At 48.7% G+C, this 15,023-nt stretch overlaps 1 protein-coding gene across 3 annotated transcripts in view; it reads left to right on the top strand.

Moving 5' to 3' along the window:
• FGF12 (fibroblast growth factor 12) overlaps nucleotides 1–15,023 on the top strand; it is a gene marked incomplete at its 5' end in the record, with an annotated part of 246,382 nt that overhangs the window by 175,303 nt on the left and 56,056 nt on the right. For all 3 annotated transcript variants that reach the window (XM_081862809.1, XM_081862811.1, XM_081862810.1), the window contains 2 exons: nucleotides 3,401–3,511; nucleotides 8,804–8,907. In XM_081862809.1, the coding sequence (XP_081718935.1) occupies nucleotides 3,401–3,511; nucleotides 8,804–8,907 (215 nt within the window). The remainder of the gene's footprint in view (nucleotides 1–3,400; nucleotides 3,512–8,803; nucleotides 8,908–15,023) is intronic.

The raw sequence follows: 15,023 nt of genomic DNA, 5'->3' as shown, positions 1-15,023 counted from the left end.
GAAAAACCAATAAAAAGCATTAAAAAAATAGATGAGTCTTGGGAATCCCTTTCAACTCTATATTTCTATGGTAATGTAAAGGTGGTGGGACATTCTCTTTTTTGTGCATCCATTTTTGGTGGGGCTTGTGCATGTGGGCTGAGCCTTTGGCTTTAGGGGAGGCCTGGGAGTCATCATTTGCAAAGCCTATCCTATTTTGGTTTTTTTTTAAAAAAAATGATTTTCCAGCTGTTTGCAGAAATCCAAGCAAAAAAGAAGACAGAAGGGTGATGGGGAGTGGGGGCTCCACAAAGCATTGTCAAATATTTGCACTGAAGAAGTGAAAGGTTTTAACTGAGTTAATTTCACCTTGACTAAAGCAATGAAAATTCAGGGAGGGACGCAGGTGGCACAGCAGGGAGACGGTGACAGCAAGCCTGGTTTCCAGCTGATTCTATCTCCAACACCATTTATAACACACACAGAAATTTGAAAACATGTACTCCAAATATCGCCCCCTCCAAAAAACAAACAAACCCAGAACCACCCCACACAAGCCAGCTGACACGGGGGTTCAGTGCCGTAAGGGGGCATTTCCCAGGGTATCTGCCAAGTCAGTTTGAGAGTTGATTTAGCTGGAAAGTGACTGCAATGTGTTGAATCTGCAAATGCACACATGTATATGGAACGGTTGGATTTTTTCTTTTCCCTCCTGCATCGGCACATGAGTGGGATGGATCTGTGCCATCCTATGTGATCATATCACTCAGTCACATGGCAGGATCTACTTCGTGCAGCACATTGTTAAACTATGGAACTCCCCGCCACAGGAGGCAGTGAGATGGTCACCTGCCTTGATGGCTTTAAAGGAAGATTAGAGAAATTCATGGAGGAGAGAGGGCTATCAATGGCTGCTATCTGACTTTTAGAAGACATCTGAAGGCAGTCTCCTCCAGCACCAGAATTCAAAAGCATCCATTCTTCGGCGATCAGCCTTCTTGATGGTCCAGCTCTCACTTCCATACATCACTACTGGGAAAACCATAGCTTTAACTGTATGGACCTTTGTTGGCAAGGTGATGTCACTGCTTTTTAAGATGCTGTCTAGTTTCATGTTATACCAACAAACAAAGTACAGTAATATTCAACAGTCATTTACCCACATTCTTTCCCAACACTCTGCTGAGCATTGACTTCCTTCCCTCCCTCCAACAGGTTTTCTTGCTTTAGTCACCTTTCCACAGTTTCTTATTATATCCAGTCCGTCTACATCGTAAGATTTATTTCACTCCTGCCAGAGTCTTCAAATTTCTACAGTTATATAATCAATAAACTTACTCCAATCTCTTTGGAATTTTGTTTCCTCCTGATTTTGGATTCTACAGGTCAGCTTTGCTAGTTCCACATAATCCACCATCTTCGTCTGTCACTCCTCTATTGTTGGTAATTCTGGTACTTTCCATTTTTGGGCTAACAAAGTTCTGGCAGCAGTCATAGCATACATAAATAACTTTGATCTGCCTTTTCTATTTCCTCTCCCATCAAGCCTAGCAAGAAAGTTTCTGGCTTTTTCGGGAAAGTGTATTTGAATATTTTTTCAATTCGTTATAAATCAATTCGTTATCACATGTCCACCACATGTGATAAAAATCTCCATCTTTATCTTTACATTTCCAACATGTCTTACTACTCATCCTATACATTCTTGCCAATTTAACAGGTGCCAAATACCAGTGATACATCATTTTCATTATATTCTCTCTTAAGGTGGTACATGCTGTAAATTTTATACTCTCATTCCACAGTTTTACCCAAGCATCATACTCAATGTTATGCCCAAAATCCATTGCCCATTTTATCATCTCCTCCTTTGTCTGTTTTGTATACCATTCTAATAAGAAATTGCACATTTTAGACAATAATTTGTTCCTGCCTTCTAGTAATTCAATTTGGAATTTAGATTTTTTTATCATTAAATCCTACTTTCTTGTCACATCTAAACACATCATTCACTTGATGGTATTGCAGCCATCCTATGGGGCAATCATCCCTGACCACTGGTCCTGTTAGCTAAGGATGATGGGAGTTGGAGTCCCAAAACATCTGGAGGGCTGAGTTTGGGGCAGCCTGGTCTAGACAGTGGGAGCAGAGTATTCTCCCCTCTGTGTGGCCTTATCCCTTCTCTCCTGAGTCCTTGGTCATGCTGGGATGTGACAGAATGTTGAGGTCCAGGGTTCAGCAAACTTTTTCAGCCGTGGGCCGGTCCACTGTCCCTCAGACGTTGTGGGGGACCCGACTATATTTTGGAAGCAAAAAACAAAACAAAAAATGAACACATTCCTATGCCCCACAAATAACCCAGAGATGCATTTTAAATAAAAGGGCACATTCTACGCATGTAAAAACACGCTGAATCCTGGACCATCCGTGGGCCGGATTTAGAAGGTGATTGGGCCGGATCCATCCCCTGGGCCTTAGGTTGCCCACCCATGGTTGAGGAGCTTCCTCCTCGTTTGGGCTGGTGCTTCCCCCACTGGGTGCTAAGGGGGTGCTAAGAGGCAAGGGGGCAGCAATGGGGAGCTGGAGGTATAAATGCCTATCAGACTTTGACATCCAGCATTGCTGGATCAACTCCATCCATTTTGTGGCATTAATTAAGCTAAATCGTTTTACAGTGGTACCTCGGGTTAAGAACTTACCGTATTTTTTGCACCATAACACTCACTTTTTTCCTCCTAAAAAGTAAGGGGAAATGTCTGTGCGTGTTATGGAGGGAATGCCTACGGGTGGCATGCCTACGGATTTTCCTCCTCTAAAAACTACGTGCGTGTTATGGTCGGGTGCGTGTTATAGAGCGAAAAATACGGTAATTTGTTCCGGAGGTCCGTTCTTAACTTGAAACTGTTCTTAACCTGAAGCACCACTTTAGCTAATGGGGCCTCCCGCTGCTGCCACGCCGCCGGAGCACGATTTCTGTTCTCATCCTGAAACAAAGTTCTTAACCTGAAGCACTATTTCTGGGTTAGCGGAGTCTGTAATCTGAAGCGTATGTAACCTGAGGTACCAGTGTAATTGGATTCTGGATAAATGTGCAGTTCGTTGTTGCTGTTTTGAATTTCATTGGGTTATAATCGTATAACCTTTTGAAACAGAGGTTGGCTGGCCATCTGTCAGGGGTTCTTTTGCTGTGGCTTTCCAGGGGGTTGGGCTAGATGGCCCCTTGGGGTCCCTTCCAACACTACAGTTCTGTGGTTTTATGATTTAATAAGTCAGGCCAGCCACTGCTCGGAATAATGTGGGGTTTTTTTAATCGGTTTGGGATGAATTTAGGGAACCAAGGGGGACGGTGACCTGAATGTTTGGGAGCTGGACTAACGCCCGGGTTAACATGCCCCCTCTTTGTCTCCCTTCCTCCTTGCAGAACCCCAGCTGAAAGGAATCGTGACAAGGTTATTCAGCCAGCAGGAATTCTTCCTGCAGATGCACCCAGATGGGACGATTGATGGGACGAAGGACGAGAACAGCGACTACAGTGAGTCTCTCTCTCTCTCTCTCTCTCTCTCTCTCTCTCTCTCGCTCTCTCTCGCTCTCTCTCGCTCTCGCTCTCGCTCTCACTCTCACTCTCACTCTCGCTCTCGCTCTCTCTTTCCTTTAGCTACCTGGTTATAAATCACACCCATTGCCTGGCCACCCTCACAAACAGGCACTTCACGGTGGTCCCCCCCCCCTTTTCAGGCAAAGTGTTAAATTACAGCTAAGGCAGCTGTTCCCTGCGCTGGGTCCCCTGTCAGCGCTTTCCCTTTAAATAAATCTCTCCTGCATTGCTATTCTCACTTCTTTCTTTCTTTCTTTTTTGCCCCTGACGCTGCAGCTGCTGTCTGGGGGTGGCGGGGAGAACAAAACTCTCACTTCCCAAGGAGGGATGCCAAGGGAGGAAGCGAGAGAGATTTATTTGGATGGCAGATTGACTGGCTGGGAAGAGGAGGAGGAGGAGGGGGGGGACGGTGAGAGGAGGAAGGGTGCTGCTGCTCCTGTCTCTCTGCTAGGAGGTAGGAAGAATATTCTTGCAGCAACACCCCCGGGGGAAAAGAGACTTAGGCTTTGCTGGACCATAAAGAAGGCTGATCGCTGAAGAATTGATGATTTGAATTCTGGTGCTGGAGGAGACTATTGAGAGTCCCATGGACTGCAAGAAGATCAAACCTCTCCATTCTGAAGGAAATCAGCCCTGAGTGCTCCCTGGAAGGACAGATCCTGAAGCTGAGGCTCAAGACTTTGGCCACCTCATGAGAAGAGTAGACTCCCTGGAAAAGACCCTGATGTTGGGAAAGATGGAGGGCACAAGGAGAAGGGGATGACAGAGGATGAGATGGCTGGACAGTGTTCTTGAAGCTACAAACATGAGTCTGACCAAACTGCGGGAGGCAGTGGAAGACAGGAGTGCCTGGCGTGCTCTGGTCCAGGGGGCCACGAAGAGGCGGACATGACTAAACGACTAAACAACAACAAAACATGGAAATTGGGCAAAGAATGGGGTCAGGGAAGCTGTGAGATGCTCAGGAGTCCTTTGTCCTTCCAGCATCTGATAATGGAGTCCTCATCTGGGTCATTTCAAGGCTCAGATCGTCTCCAGAAATCCTTTTTAGTGTGCATTCATAAGAACATAGGCTGGCCTCAACCAGAGCCAGGGCTTTTTCGGCTGTGGCCCCAATCTGGTGGAACGCTCTGTCCCAAGAGACTCGGGCCCTGCGGGACCTGACATCTTTCCGCAGGGCCTGCAAGACAGAGCTGTTCCACCAGGCCTTTGGCCAGGGCACAGCCTGACCCCCTCCTTCGGTAATCCTCATAGAACTCTAGCCCAATGGTTGCCATTAATTTGATTTTGAATTGATTTTAAAATGGATTGATTTTAGAATGCTGTGTTACTTTTATTGTTAGCTGCTCTGAGCCCGGCTTTGGCTGGGGAGGGCGGGATATAAATATTATTATTATTATTATTATTATTATTATTATTATTAACATAAGGAGACATTAACATAAGGCCAACCAAATATCCATTATGGGAAACCCACAGGTGGGATCCGAGCACAGGAGAAATCTCCTCTCCTGCTGTTCCAAGCAAGAAGCACTCAAAAATACTTCTGCCTCCAAATGAGGAGGAAGAGAATGTCCAGTCTCTGGCCTAGGCAGGTCCACCCTGGGTGTCATGCCTAGGGGGGTGACCAAATCCCCCTGGGAGGAAGAAGAAGAGTTTGGGTTTGATATCCCCCTTTATCACTCCCCTAAGGAGTCTCAAAGCGGCTCACAATCTCCTTTCCCTTCCTCCCCCACAACAAACACTCTGTGAGGTGAGTGAGGCTTAGAGACTTCAGAGAAGTGTGACTGGCCCAAGGTCCCCCAGCAGCTGCAGGTGGAGGAGCAGGGAATCAAACCCAGTTCACCAGATTACGAGTCCATGCTCTTAACCACTACACCACACTGGCTCTCTTTTAAAGCCAGCCAAGCTGTTGGCCATCACTGCCTCCTGTGGGAGGGAGTTCCACAGATTAACCATGTGCTGCAATGAAGAAGGACTTTCTTTTCCTGTCCTAAATCTTCCAGCCTTCAGCTTCATTGAATGTCCAAGAGTTCTAGTGCAATGAGAGGGGAAGAAAAGAAAAGCATTCCCCCCCCCATCTGCTTTCTGCATAGGCTTCTATCACAGCTCCTCTTCTCTAAACTAGGAAGTCCCCCAGCTCCAATCTTTCATTTTAAGGGAGTCTCTTCAGCCCCAGAAATCCTGGATGGCAGGAAGGGGGAATCTACAGGCAGGGCCACCTCAGAGAACCAACCCTACAGACCTCTTACAGATCAAGCTTTCGAAGTGTCCTGGAGGCAACCTGCTCTAGCAGAAGCATGTTCTGGAAAAACCTCCTTGAGCCTTGAGCTGGTCTTACATCTCCACGAACAGGCAGCTCGCCCTCCCCAGCCATGCCCCAAACTAGGCTTTTGCCAAATTATCTCTCATCATTTAAACACAGAAACAACCTAGTTGCATTTTTTAATGTATTTATTTTTTTGTAGAGGGGAATGCATTAATTCATGTTGAGGGACCCCCAGGGCAAGCCGGTGCTTTCACTGGAGGAATCTCTAGAGCAAGGCAAGGCTGACTCCTTGCGTGGGCTACACTCCCCCCCCCATCTCTGTGAATAACACTCGGATCGCGTGTTAACATGATGGAGCCAGAGTGCGTCTTCAAGACCTCTGAACACCTTCACCAGCCTAGTGCCCTCCAGATGTTTCGGTGAAGGCTGGCTGAAGCACGTCTTGTTGGAGAATCTGTTGGAAATTATGGAACAAAAACTGAAATGCGTGGGAAGGCTGTGCTTGCAAGAGAACCATGTAAGCTGGAGAAGCTGGTGGAGGAGGAAGGAGAGAAGGCTAAATGGTTGCCATTTGCTTAAAGTCTAAATGCTGCTCTGTCTTGCATCCACCGTGGCACTTTCCTCTCTGCCCCAAGCAGGTTCAGTGGTCCTGTTGTCTAGGCTCTGGTAACCTCAAGGTTAGATTACTGCAATGCATTATATGTAGGGCTGCCTCTGGAGATGGTTTGGAAACCTCAGCTAGTGCAGAATCCAGCAACCAGGTTGCACACTGGAGCAAGTCAGTTTGCGCCTATTACATCGATCCTGGTCTGACTGCACTGACTTCAAATTAGTTTCCAGGCCCAATTTGAAGTGCTGGTTTTGACCTATAAAATCTTAAATGGCTCAGAACCACAATACCTCAAGCACCCCCCCCATATGAACCTACCCTGAGATACCCTTCTGATGCCCTTCTTTGTGTACCCCTTCCTTGAGAGGTTCAGAGGGTGGCAACACAAGAACAGGGCCTTCTCTGCAGTGGCACCCCTTCTGTGGAATGCTCTCCCCAGGGAAGTTTGCCTGGTGCCTTCATTGCACACCTTTAGGCACTAGGCAAACCAATCCTTTTTAACAAGGCCTTTGGTTTACCTTCCTGACATCCAACACCCTTTTAGAAAGTGGGTTTTTTTTGGGGGGGGGGTTATTGATTTTGGTTTGACTTTATATGTTGTGGTCTTGTTGTGAACTGCCCTGAGACCTCTGGGCATAGGGTGGTGTATGAGTTGTCTGAATGAATAAATAAAAGTTTCCAGGCCCTGATTTGGAAAGGGAGAAATAACATCGCTGGAGGCAACTTAGAAAGTTGATTCCACAGTGAGGTTCTCCTTGTTGAACTTGAGGAGGGTTACCCTTCCTCTTCCCTGTCGTCTCTGAGACAGCCCTTCACCGCAAGACAAATGGATTGCAGAGAATGAGTGATGGCAGCCATTTACCTTCATTATCCGTAGTGATGTGCTCCATTTTTTCCCAGTCAAAAGTGCTTATAAATAGACTTGTTAATTGCAAGGTTTCAACGCACTGATGTGGCACCAAAGGTTTAGAAATAGTTTTCTGCCTCGACTGGCAGAGCTAGATAGGAAGGTCGCCCATCTCTCCCAGAGGAGACAGAGATGAGACTTACCAGTTTCAGTTTACATATTTAAATTGGAGATTCCCCCACCCCTCGCATTTTGAATTCTTCAGTTGTCCATGGTCCGTTCTCCAGAGGCAGCTTAAGCTGGTTTTTGGGGGGTGGGGGCAGTGGGATTCCCTAGGGGCAAGGGAGTATAGTCCACTTATAAAGGCCATCTCCAACTCCTCAAAGGATTCCATCAACGGTGTCTCTGAAAATTTTTACACATCACTTGGGAAGACAGGTAAACTAATTTCAGTGTTCTGGAAGGAGCAAAGATCACCAGTGTGAAAGCAATGATTCTTCAACATCAACTTCGTTGGACTGGTCATGTTGTGCGGATGCCTGATGATCGTCTTCCAAAGCAACTACTCTATTCCGAACTTAAAAATGGAAAGCGTAATGCTGGTGGTCAACAAAAGAGGTTTAAAGACTGTCTCAAGGCAAATCTTTAAAAATGTAATATAAACACTGACAACTGGGAAACACTGGCCTGCGAGCGCTCCAGTTGGAGAACAGCCTTGACCAAAGGTGTCATGGGCTTTGAAGACACTCGAACTCAGGACACAAGGGAGAAACATGCTTAGAGGAAGGCACGCTTGACGTGACCAACTCCCGCCTGGAAACCCATCTCCCCACTGTGGAAGGACGTGTGGATCCAGAATTGGCCTCTACAGTCACTTATGGATTCATTGTTAAAACCTTGTTTATGGAATACGATCTTACTTGGCTATGAGGGATGGCCAAAGAAGAAGGAGGAGGTATAGATGCCTACCAGACTTTGAAAAGCTGCCTCTGGCACATCAGTTTTGTTGACTAAATTAAACTAAATAGTTTCAATTGGATTTTGAATAAAGGTACAATTCATTGTTACTGTTTGGATTTTTAGGGTGTTATTATCTTCCTTAGCGGGTCGTGCAGATCGCTATTCTGAACAATGTTTTTTGTAGGGTAGAGGGCACTGGGGGTGAGTCGATGGAAGCAGGGGGAGGCAGTGGCCCCCAAAAGTACCACGGATTTAAAACAATAACAATGCATATATAAAAAATCAGCACTCATCCGAGGCAGAAACCAATTGGGATAAGGATTGCATTTCTTTCTTTATTTCATAAAAGTTATATACTTGTTTGAAGTCCAGCAAAAGTCCAAAACATCTGGAGGGTGCCAGGTTGACAGAGGCTGATAGGGAGGTGGGCACAGGGAGCCTGAGATGTCTTGGACTGGAGCGCTGGACTCAATGGCTTTCTCCTTCTTCTTGCTCCTCCTAGCAATTTAAGCTAATTCCCCCCCCTCTCCTTCCCTCCTCCAGCTCTCTTCAATCTAATCCCCGTGGGTCTTCGCGTGGTGGCGATTCAGGGGGTGAAGGCTGGCCTCTACGTGGCCATGAATGCAGAGGGCTATCTCTACAGCTCAGTAAGTTCACAACGTGGCTTTGACCTTGTCTCTGGGGCTGTTGGGATCGAACCAGGGTGTTTTTGTTGAGCATTTGTTGGCAGGGCCAGGGCTGGATTGAGGTTTGATGAGGCCCTCAGCTCCTGAAGGTAATGGGGCCCTTTCTACGTCCAGCTGTCCTTTGTCAACAACAAATTGTCGCTGATTTTTTTGTGTTGAATATATGCTGTATGGTAATTTATGGACCTCATAGGTATCTAAAGCCATTTCTGCATGTTGCCATGCAAGCAGTCCATGCAGAATGTAGGCACCCTATATATAAAGGTAAAGGGACCCCTGACCGTTAGGTTCAGTCGTGGCCGATTCTGGGGTTGCGGCGCTCATCTCGCTTTATTAGCCGAGGGAGCCGGCGTACAGCTTCCGGGTCATGTGGCCAGCATGACTGAGCCACTTCTGGCGAACCAGAGCAGTGCACGGAAATGCCGTTTACCTTCCCGCTGGAAGGTATTTATTTATCTACTTGCACTTTGACATGCTTTTGAACTGCTAGGTTGGCAGGAGCAGGGACCGAGCAACGGGAGCTCACCCCATCACAGGGATTTGAACCGCTGACCTTCTGATCGGCAAGTCCTAGGCTCTGTGGTTTAACTCACAGCACCACCTGCGTCCCCTCACCCTATATACAGAAATGAGCAAACCAGTGATATTTTAGGGAGCAGGTGAGCAGGCGGGGCCCATGACTTACATCATAGGAGCCTACAGAACACAAAACACTGTTGCTGCATGTAGGTTTTATTTTATTTTAATCTTATATTTTGGAAATGTACATCCAGGTTTTTTTTCCTTTAACTTTTTTTAGGGGGCCCAAGAGAATGGGGCCCTTAGCTATAGCTTGTTTATATGTAAATCCGGCACTGGGCAGGACAAAGGCAGACACAACATTTTTAATACAGAAGATTTTTTTTCCTCCTGTGGTATGAACGTGGGCTTCACCTGGGCTCTCTGCCTTAAAAAAAGAAATTAAACAAGCTCATATATGTTAAATACATACTATATACTGTATTGCAAAGCTGCTTGGGGTGGGGGGAAGGCGTGTCGGTGATGCCAGGGCTGCCTTTCCCTGGGTCTTCTTGCTGAAAACACGTAGAGTGGTTTGCAGTGGAGGCCAGTCGGTTAGGACAAAGGGGGCGCTGCCCCACCAACCTTGGCCTCCCCTTGTCATGCCAGCATCTGCCTGCCCTCTTCCCTACAACCAATCCGGGGGGGGGGCAGGGGAGCGCTGCTGTCAGAGCTGCCTCTAGGTCCCAGCTCACAGAGGACCAACGCTAGGCTGTGGTAATGTATAAAAGTCTTTATTGAAGTTCAGTTTCCATTTCAAAGCCACCGCGTGCAGCCCTACGTCTTAACCCCTAGATCGGCGAAGTCCCGTCTGAGTCTCCTCCCCTCTGACACCAGTTTAAGATCCTAGCCCTGCTCCACCTCCTGCGCTGCTCTCTTCTCCTCTGGGTCCTCCTGCCCTCTGGGGCATTGCCCTTTCTGGACTCTTCCGACGCTGAGTCGCTTAGCTCCTCCCCCTGCCTCCGGCGGGCTTTAGGACCCGGTTCCCAATCCTCACTCTCTGCTGTCCCGCGCTCCTGTACATTTGAACTTGCCTCTCGCGCCAACCCAGTGACCTTTCTCCTAACCGTTACACTACTTCTGTCACTGCTTCCCTCTTCCGGGACACTAGCCAGATCTGACCTCCCCTCCGTCGCCCGACTCTCCGATGGAGGCGTGGTCAGCCCTGCCTCGTCTTCTCTCCCTGGTGGGGAATGCACTGGCCCCGATGCTTGGGACTCTTCCCCCCCACTCTGCTCTGGTGGGGAAGCTGGTCCTGATTTCCAACTACTGCTCTGGGAGTCCCTGCTGCCCCCTTGCTCCTGGGGCGTTCCCCTTGGGACCCCCCTGCCCCTGGCCACTGGCGCCCCCTTCTGTGAATCTTCCGATTCGCTGGAGAGGCTCATGGAATCCCTCGGACCACTGTCCTCTTCTCCTACGCTCCCCTCGGATTCTTCCCCTTCGCTCTCCATTTCCCCTCTTCCCTGTGCCTCTGCTCCTGAGCCCCTGACAGCTGCCTTTCTGTATCCTCTTCCTTAGTCTCAGTGTTGACCTTGAATGACTCAGTAGGGTTGTCAGCCCCCCCAGGTCTGAGCTGGTGTCCCGGTTTGCCTGGTAGATGGAGGGCTTGAATAATGATGGTGGTCATGATTATTACCATCCATGGAGTTTGCAAGCTTCAGCCCAACAGGAGCTGGCTGCAAATTCTAGCAAAGACACTCCCCTCTCCCAATTAACCTCCGTCTCCAGATCAAATTATAGCATAGACACTTGGGGGGTGGGTCTGTTTGCTGTCCCATTTAACCTCCATCTGCAGGGCCCACCACTGTGACCTCATCACCGCCCACCCCCATGACATCATCGGGGGTTCCCCCTAGGTCTCAGATTTGGGCCCTGAAATCTCGAGGTCTGTCTCGTTCTTGACCTGGTAACCTAAAAACTTTGGAATTATTGGGCTCTGTCCGCATGGGCACCAAGCTCTGCTGAGTGTTTTCCCCCAGCTGCCCCTGGCAGAGAAGAAGGTGACACTTTTCCACCTGACCTAAGCACAAAAGTGAAGACGGAGGCAATGTTGTATATGAGCTGAGAGTTGAGCAAAAGGTCCTGCCTGCCTTATGTCACAGCTCCAGGGGAACCCTGGCAGAAGCCTCCTGGCAGTTGCCCAGACCTCGTTCCCTGGGCTTGAACCCCAAGGCCTGGCCCGACTCTTGCAGAAGATGACGTCTCAGTGACAGATCATGGTCCCGGGATGCATTTGTGGCCGGGCCGTCTTCTGTATGCAGAGGAGCCACCTTGAATTAGCATATAGATTGATTATAATCCGGAGGAGTTCTGTACAGGGATCAGAACAATTGGCGCTGGCCCTTTCCAGAAAGCAATAGGAAATGGGCACCTCAGGTGGGGGTTCTGCAAGTGCCGCTCAATGTGGGAGGTGGGCTTGGAGCAGGAAGGGTCCCCCCTTCAGTTCAGTAGTGCAAGCACAGAAAAAGCAAAATCCCCACTGAAACGAGATCTTGTTTTTAATGAGTGCCAAGGGTGTGTTCGTCTACTCTTTCATCCCGCTCTGCCCACACCGAAAACGACTTGGGAACATTTATTGTGCAAACCAGTGGGTTCCAAAGTGGGTGGGATTCTTAGTGGGGTGCTAAGGGGCAGCAGAGGGACGCGGGTGGTGCTGTGGGTAAAAGCCTCAGCACCTCGGGCTTGCCGATCGAAAGGTTGGCGGTTCGAATCCCCGCAGCGGGGTGCGCTCCCGTTGCTCGGTCCCAGCGCCTGCCCACCTAGCAGTTCGAAAGCACCCCCGGGTGCAAGTAGATAAATAGGGACCGCTTACTGGCAGGAAGGTAAACGGCGTTTCCGTGTGCTGCGCTGGCTCGCCAGATGCAGCTTTGTCATGCTGGCCACGTGACCCGGGAGTGTCTGCGGACAGCGCTGGCTCCCGGCCTATAGAGTGAGATGAGTGCACAACCCTAGAGTCTGTCAAGACTGGCCCGTACGGGCAGGGGTACCTTTACCTTTACCTTTACCTTTACCTTTACCTTTACCTTTACCTTTACCTTTACCTTTACCTTTACCTTTACCTTTACCTTTACCTTTACCTTTAAGGGGCAGCAGGGAGTCGCCGGGGGTGCAAAAGACTCTCAGACTTTGAAAAGCTGGCATCGCCAGGCCAGACCAAGTTCACCAGCCCTTGGTTTAATAGTTTTAACAGGCTTTGAATAAACTTGTAATTAACTGTTCTGTTCTGAATTCTTTGTGTTCTGTTCTTCTTTATTGGGTCATGCAGACCACTGTTCTGAATGATGCTTTTTATAGGGTAGTGGGCACTGGGGGGATTAGTTGATGGAACCAAGAGGGTGGGAATCCACTTGGTATAAATCTTATTTTTGCAGCGTGTGATGCATCCAGCATGGGGTTCTCTGTGTCTGGATGGACTGATGGAAGAAGGATTTGTCTTGTGCTAAAATTTACCCAGATCCAATGCTCATTGTGGGGAAGGAGGTGGGATGGCAAGGGGCAGGCCTTGCAAGGTGGGAAATCGGAGCGCGGAAAGGCTTTAAATCTTCCTATTTGACGGATTCCAGCACAATTGCTTTTTAAAATGGCGTGGAAGGGCAGAGAGAGGTTAACTACCAAGGGACTCATTTAAAATAAATAATTGATCCTTGCTGATTTATTAAATAGGACCGGTAGTTTGCTAGCGGTGTGTTCATGCTTGACTTTATTCCGCTTGATTGCTGCCTCATTAAAAGCCGTCATTAAGGTGTGCCTTTCGTCCCATCCTGCATTTGAGGCACAAAATGCAGCTGGGAAAGATCCTGGCTCCATCGTTTTGCATTGTGGGGCATCCAGCACCATGCATGGGTACAGTCCCCTGGCATACACTTATTTAACTGCCCATTCTGCTGGATGTAAGCCTTATAGATAGAAAGGCCTTAGGCTGCCCACCCATGTCTTAAATCTTCTCTGACGCACATAAGAAGTAGCCCATCAGGTCTTTCATCCTGTTCCCACAGTGGCCAACCAGATGGCTCTTTTGGGAAACCATCAAGCAGGATTTGAGCAGCAGAACCTTCTCCTTTCCTGTGGTTTCCAGCAGCTGGTATTCAGGAGCATTGCTCCCTCCCACTGGGGAGGGCAGAACAGAGCCATCCTGGCTGGGACCCACTGATCGTTCTCTCTCCCCCTCCATGGATTTGTCCAATCGTCTTTGAAAGCCACCCAACATGGTGGACCTCACTGCCTCTTGTGGGAGCCAGTTGCATAACTTAGTTATGTGCCGAGTGAAGGACGTTCTCTTCTCCAGATGAGACATATGTGGCTCTTTCAACCCCTCCCTGTGGTTTTCAGACCCCCTCCCTGTCCCAACTGCCTTCCCTTGTTCATCCTCCAGTTTCTGCTTACTACAGAGTGTGGCGATCACACAGGGTCCCCGGATGTTTAATGGTCTATTGATCCTGTGCCACCACTGTGCCCGCTTCCCCGCTGCCACCAACCAGTTACTCTCTGGTAAAACACTGAGTCCAGTCAGTTGTTAAAGGGAACCAAAAAACCCAAGTTTATTTTACAAACATTAACAAGTTTATGGTGTCTCAGATAATATTCCTGTCAGTATCTTAACTTTCTAATACCTTCTGATTCTCTTCCTAATACCTTCTGATTATCTCAGCTGTTTGACTGACGCCTCTTAACAAATTCTCTCCCTCTCTCACACCAGACTAGCCCAACCCACAGACTTCTCTGTCTTCTCTGCCTCTCCTAACTCCAGACTGTCTCCTCAATGACCCTAACTCTATAAAAACCTCTGTGCTGAAACTCATACACCGTTAACTCTGCCCCCTGGGTTCCCATTAGTTAGTCATTTTACAATTAGTTAACCCCTTCCCTATGAACCCAGTGTGATGTCACACACATAGGAGGGCAAATGCCACACAGAGGTTTTCAAGTTTTGGGGATTCACAGCTCCCTTGACCAAATACCTTCTTTCTGCGGCACCCCTGTGGGGCGCAGGAGCCCAGTTATGCCACCCCTTGGCTGCAAAGCTGGAAGCCCCTCACCCTTTTCGAACACCCTCTCTTGTGGAGAGTTCCTTCAGCCTCCTCTCCTCTCCTTGGGAGTCCTCTGGGCAGCCGCTGCTGCCGCCTCTGGTCTCTGAGCTGCCCCACAGAGAGGTGCCTCCTCACACTGCCTCACAGGGGCCTTGGAAGCACCCCCTGGCCAGCCCCAAAGGCACCATTCACCTGCAGAGCTTGCAGCCAGGGCTGCTGCAACAAACAGCTGTGCAAGCCTTTGGGAGGCAGAGATACAAGAGGGCATCAGAGGAGGGGGGGGGAGTAAAGAGGGCCCATCAGTCAAGGCACCACAGGGTGCCACGGCACAATGGCTGAAAACCACTGCCTTCTATTTGGGGTGTAGAGCTGGACCCATGAGCCTTTTCCAGGATTTAGGTCTCCTCCGTCCCCCTCCTTTCAAAATCTGGATCTGCTTTGCCGCTGACAAGGAAGTCCCTCGCTGCTTAACTCTGGCTCTTCATTCCCTTT

The sequence above is a fragment of the Podarcis erhardii genome (genome assembly GCF_964252035.2).
Source record: "Podarcis erhardii genome assembly, chromosome: 5".
Lineage (NCBI taxonomy): Eukaryota > Metazoa > Chordata > Lepidosauria > Squamata > Lacertidae > Podarcis > Podarcis erhardii.
The sequence above is the reverse complement of the archived record's forward strand: the minus strand, read 5'-3'. Positions and strand labels throughout refer to the sequence as shown.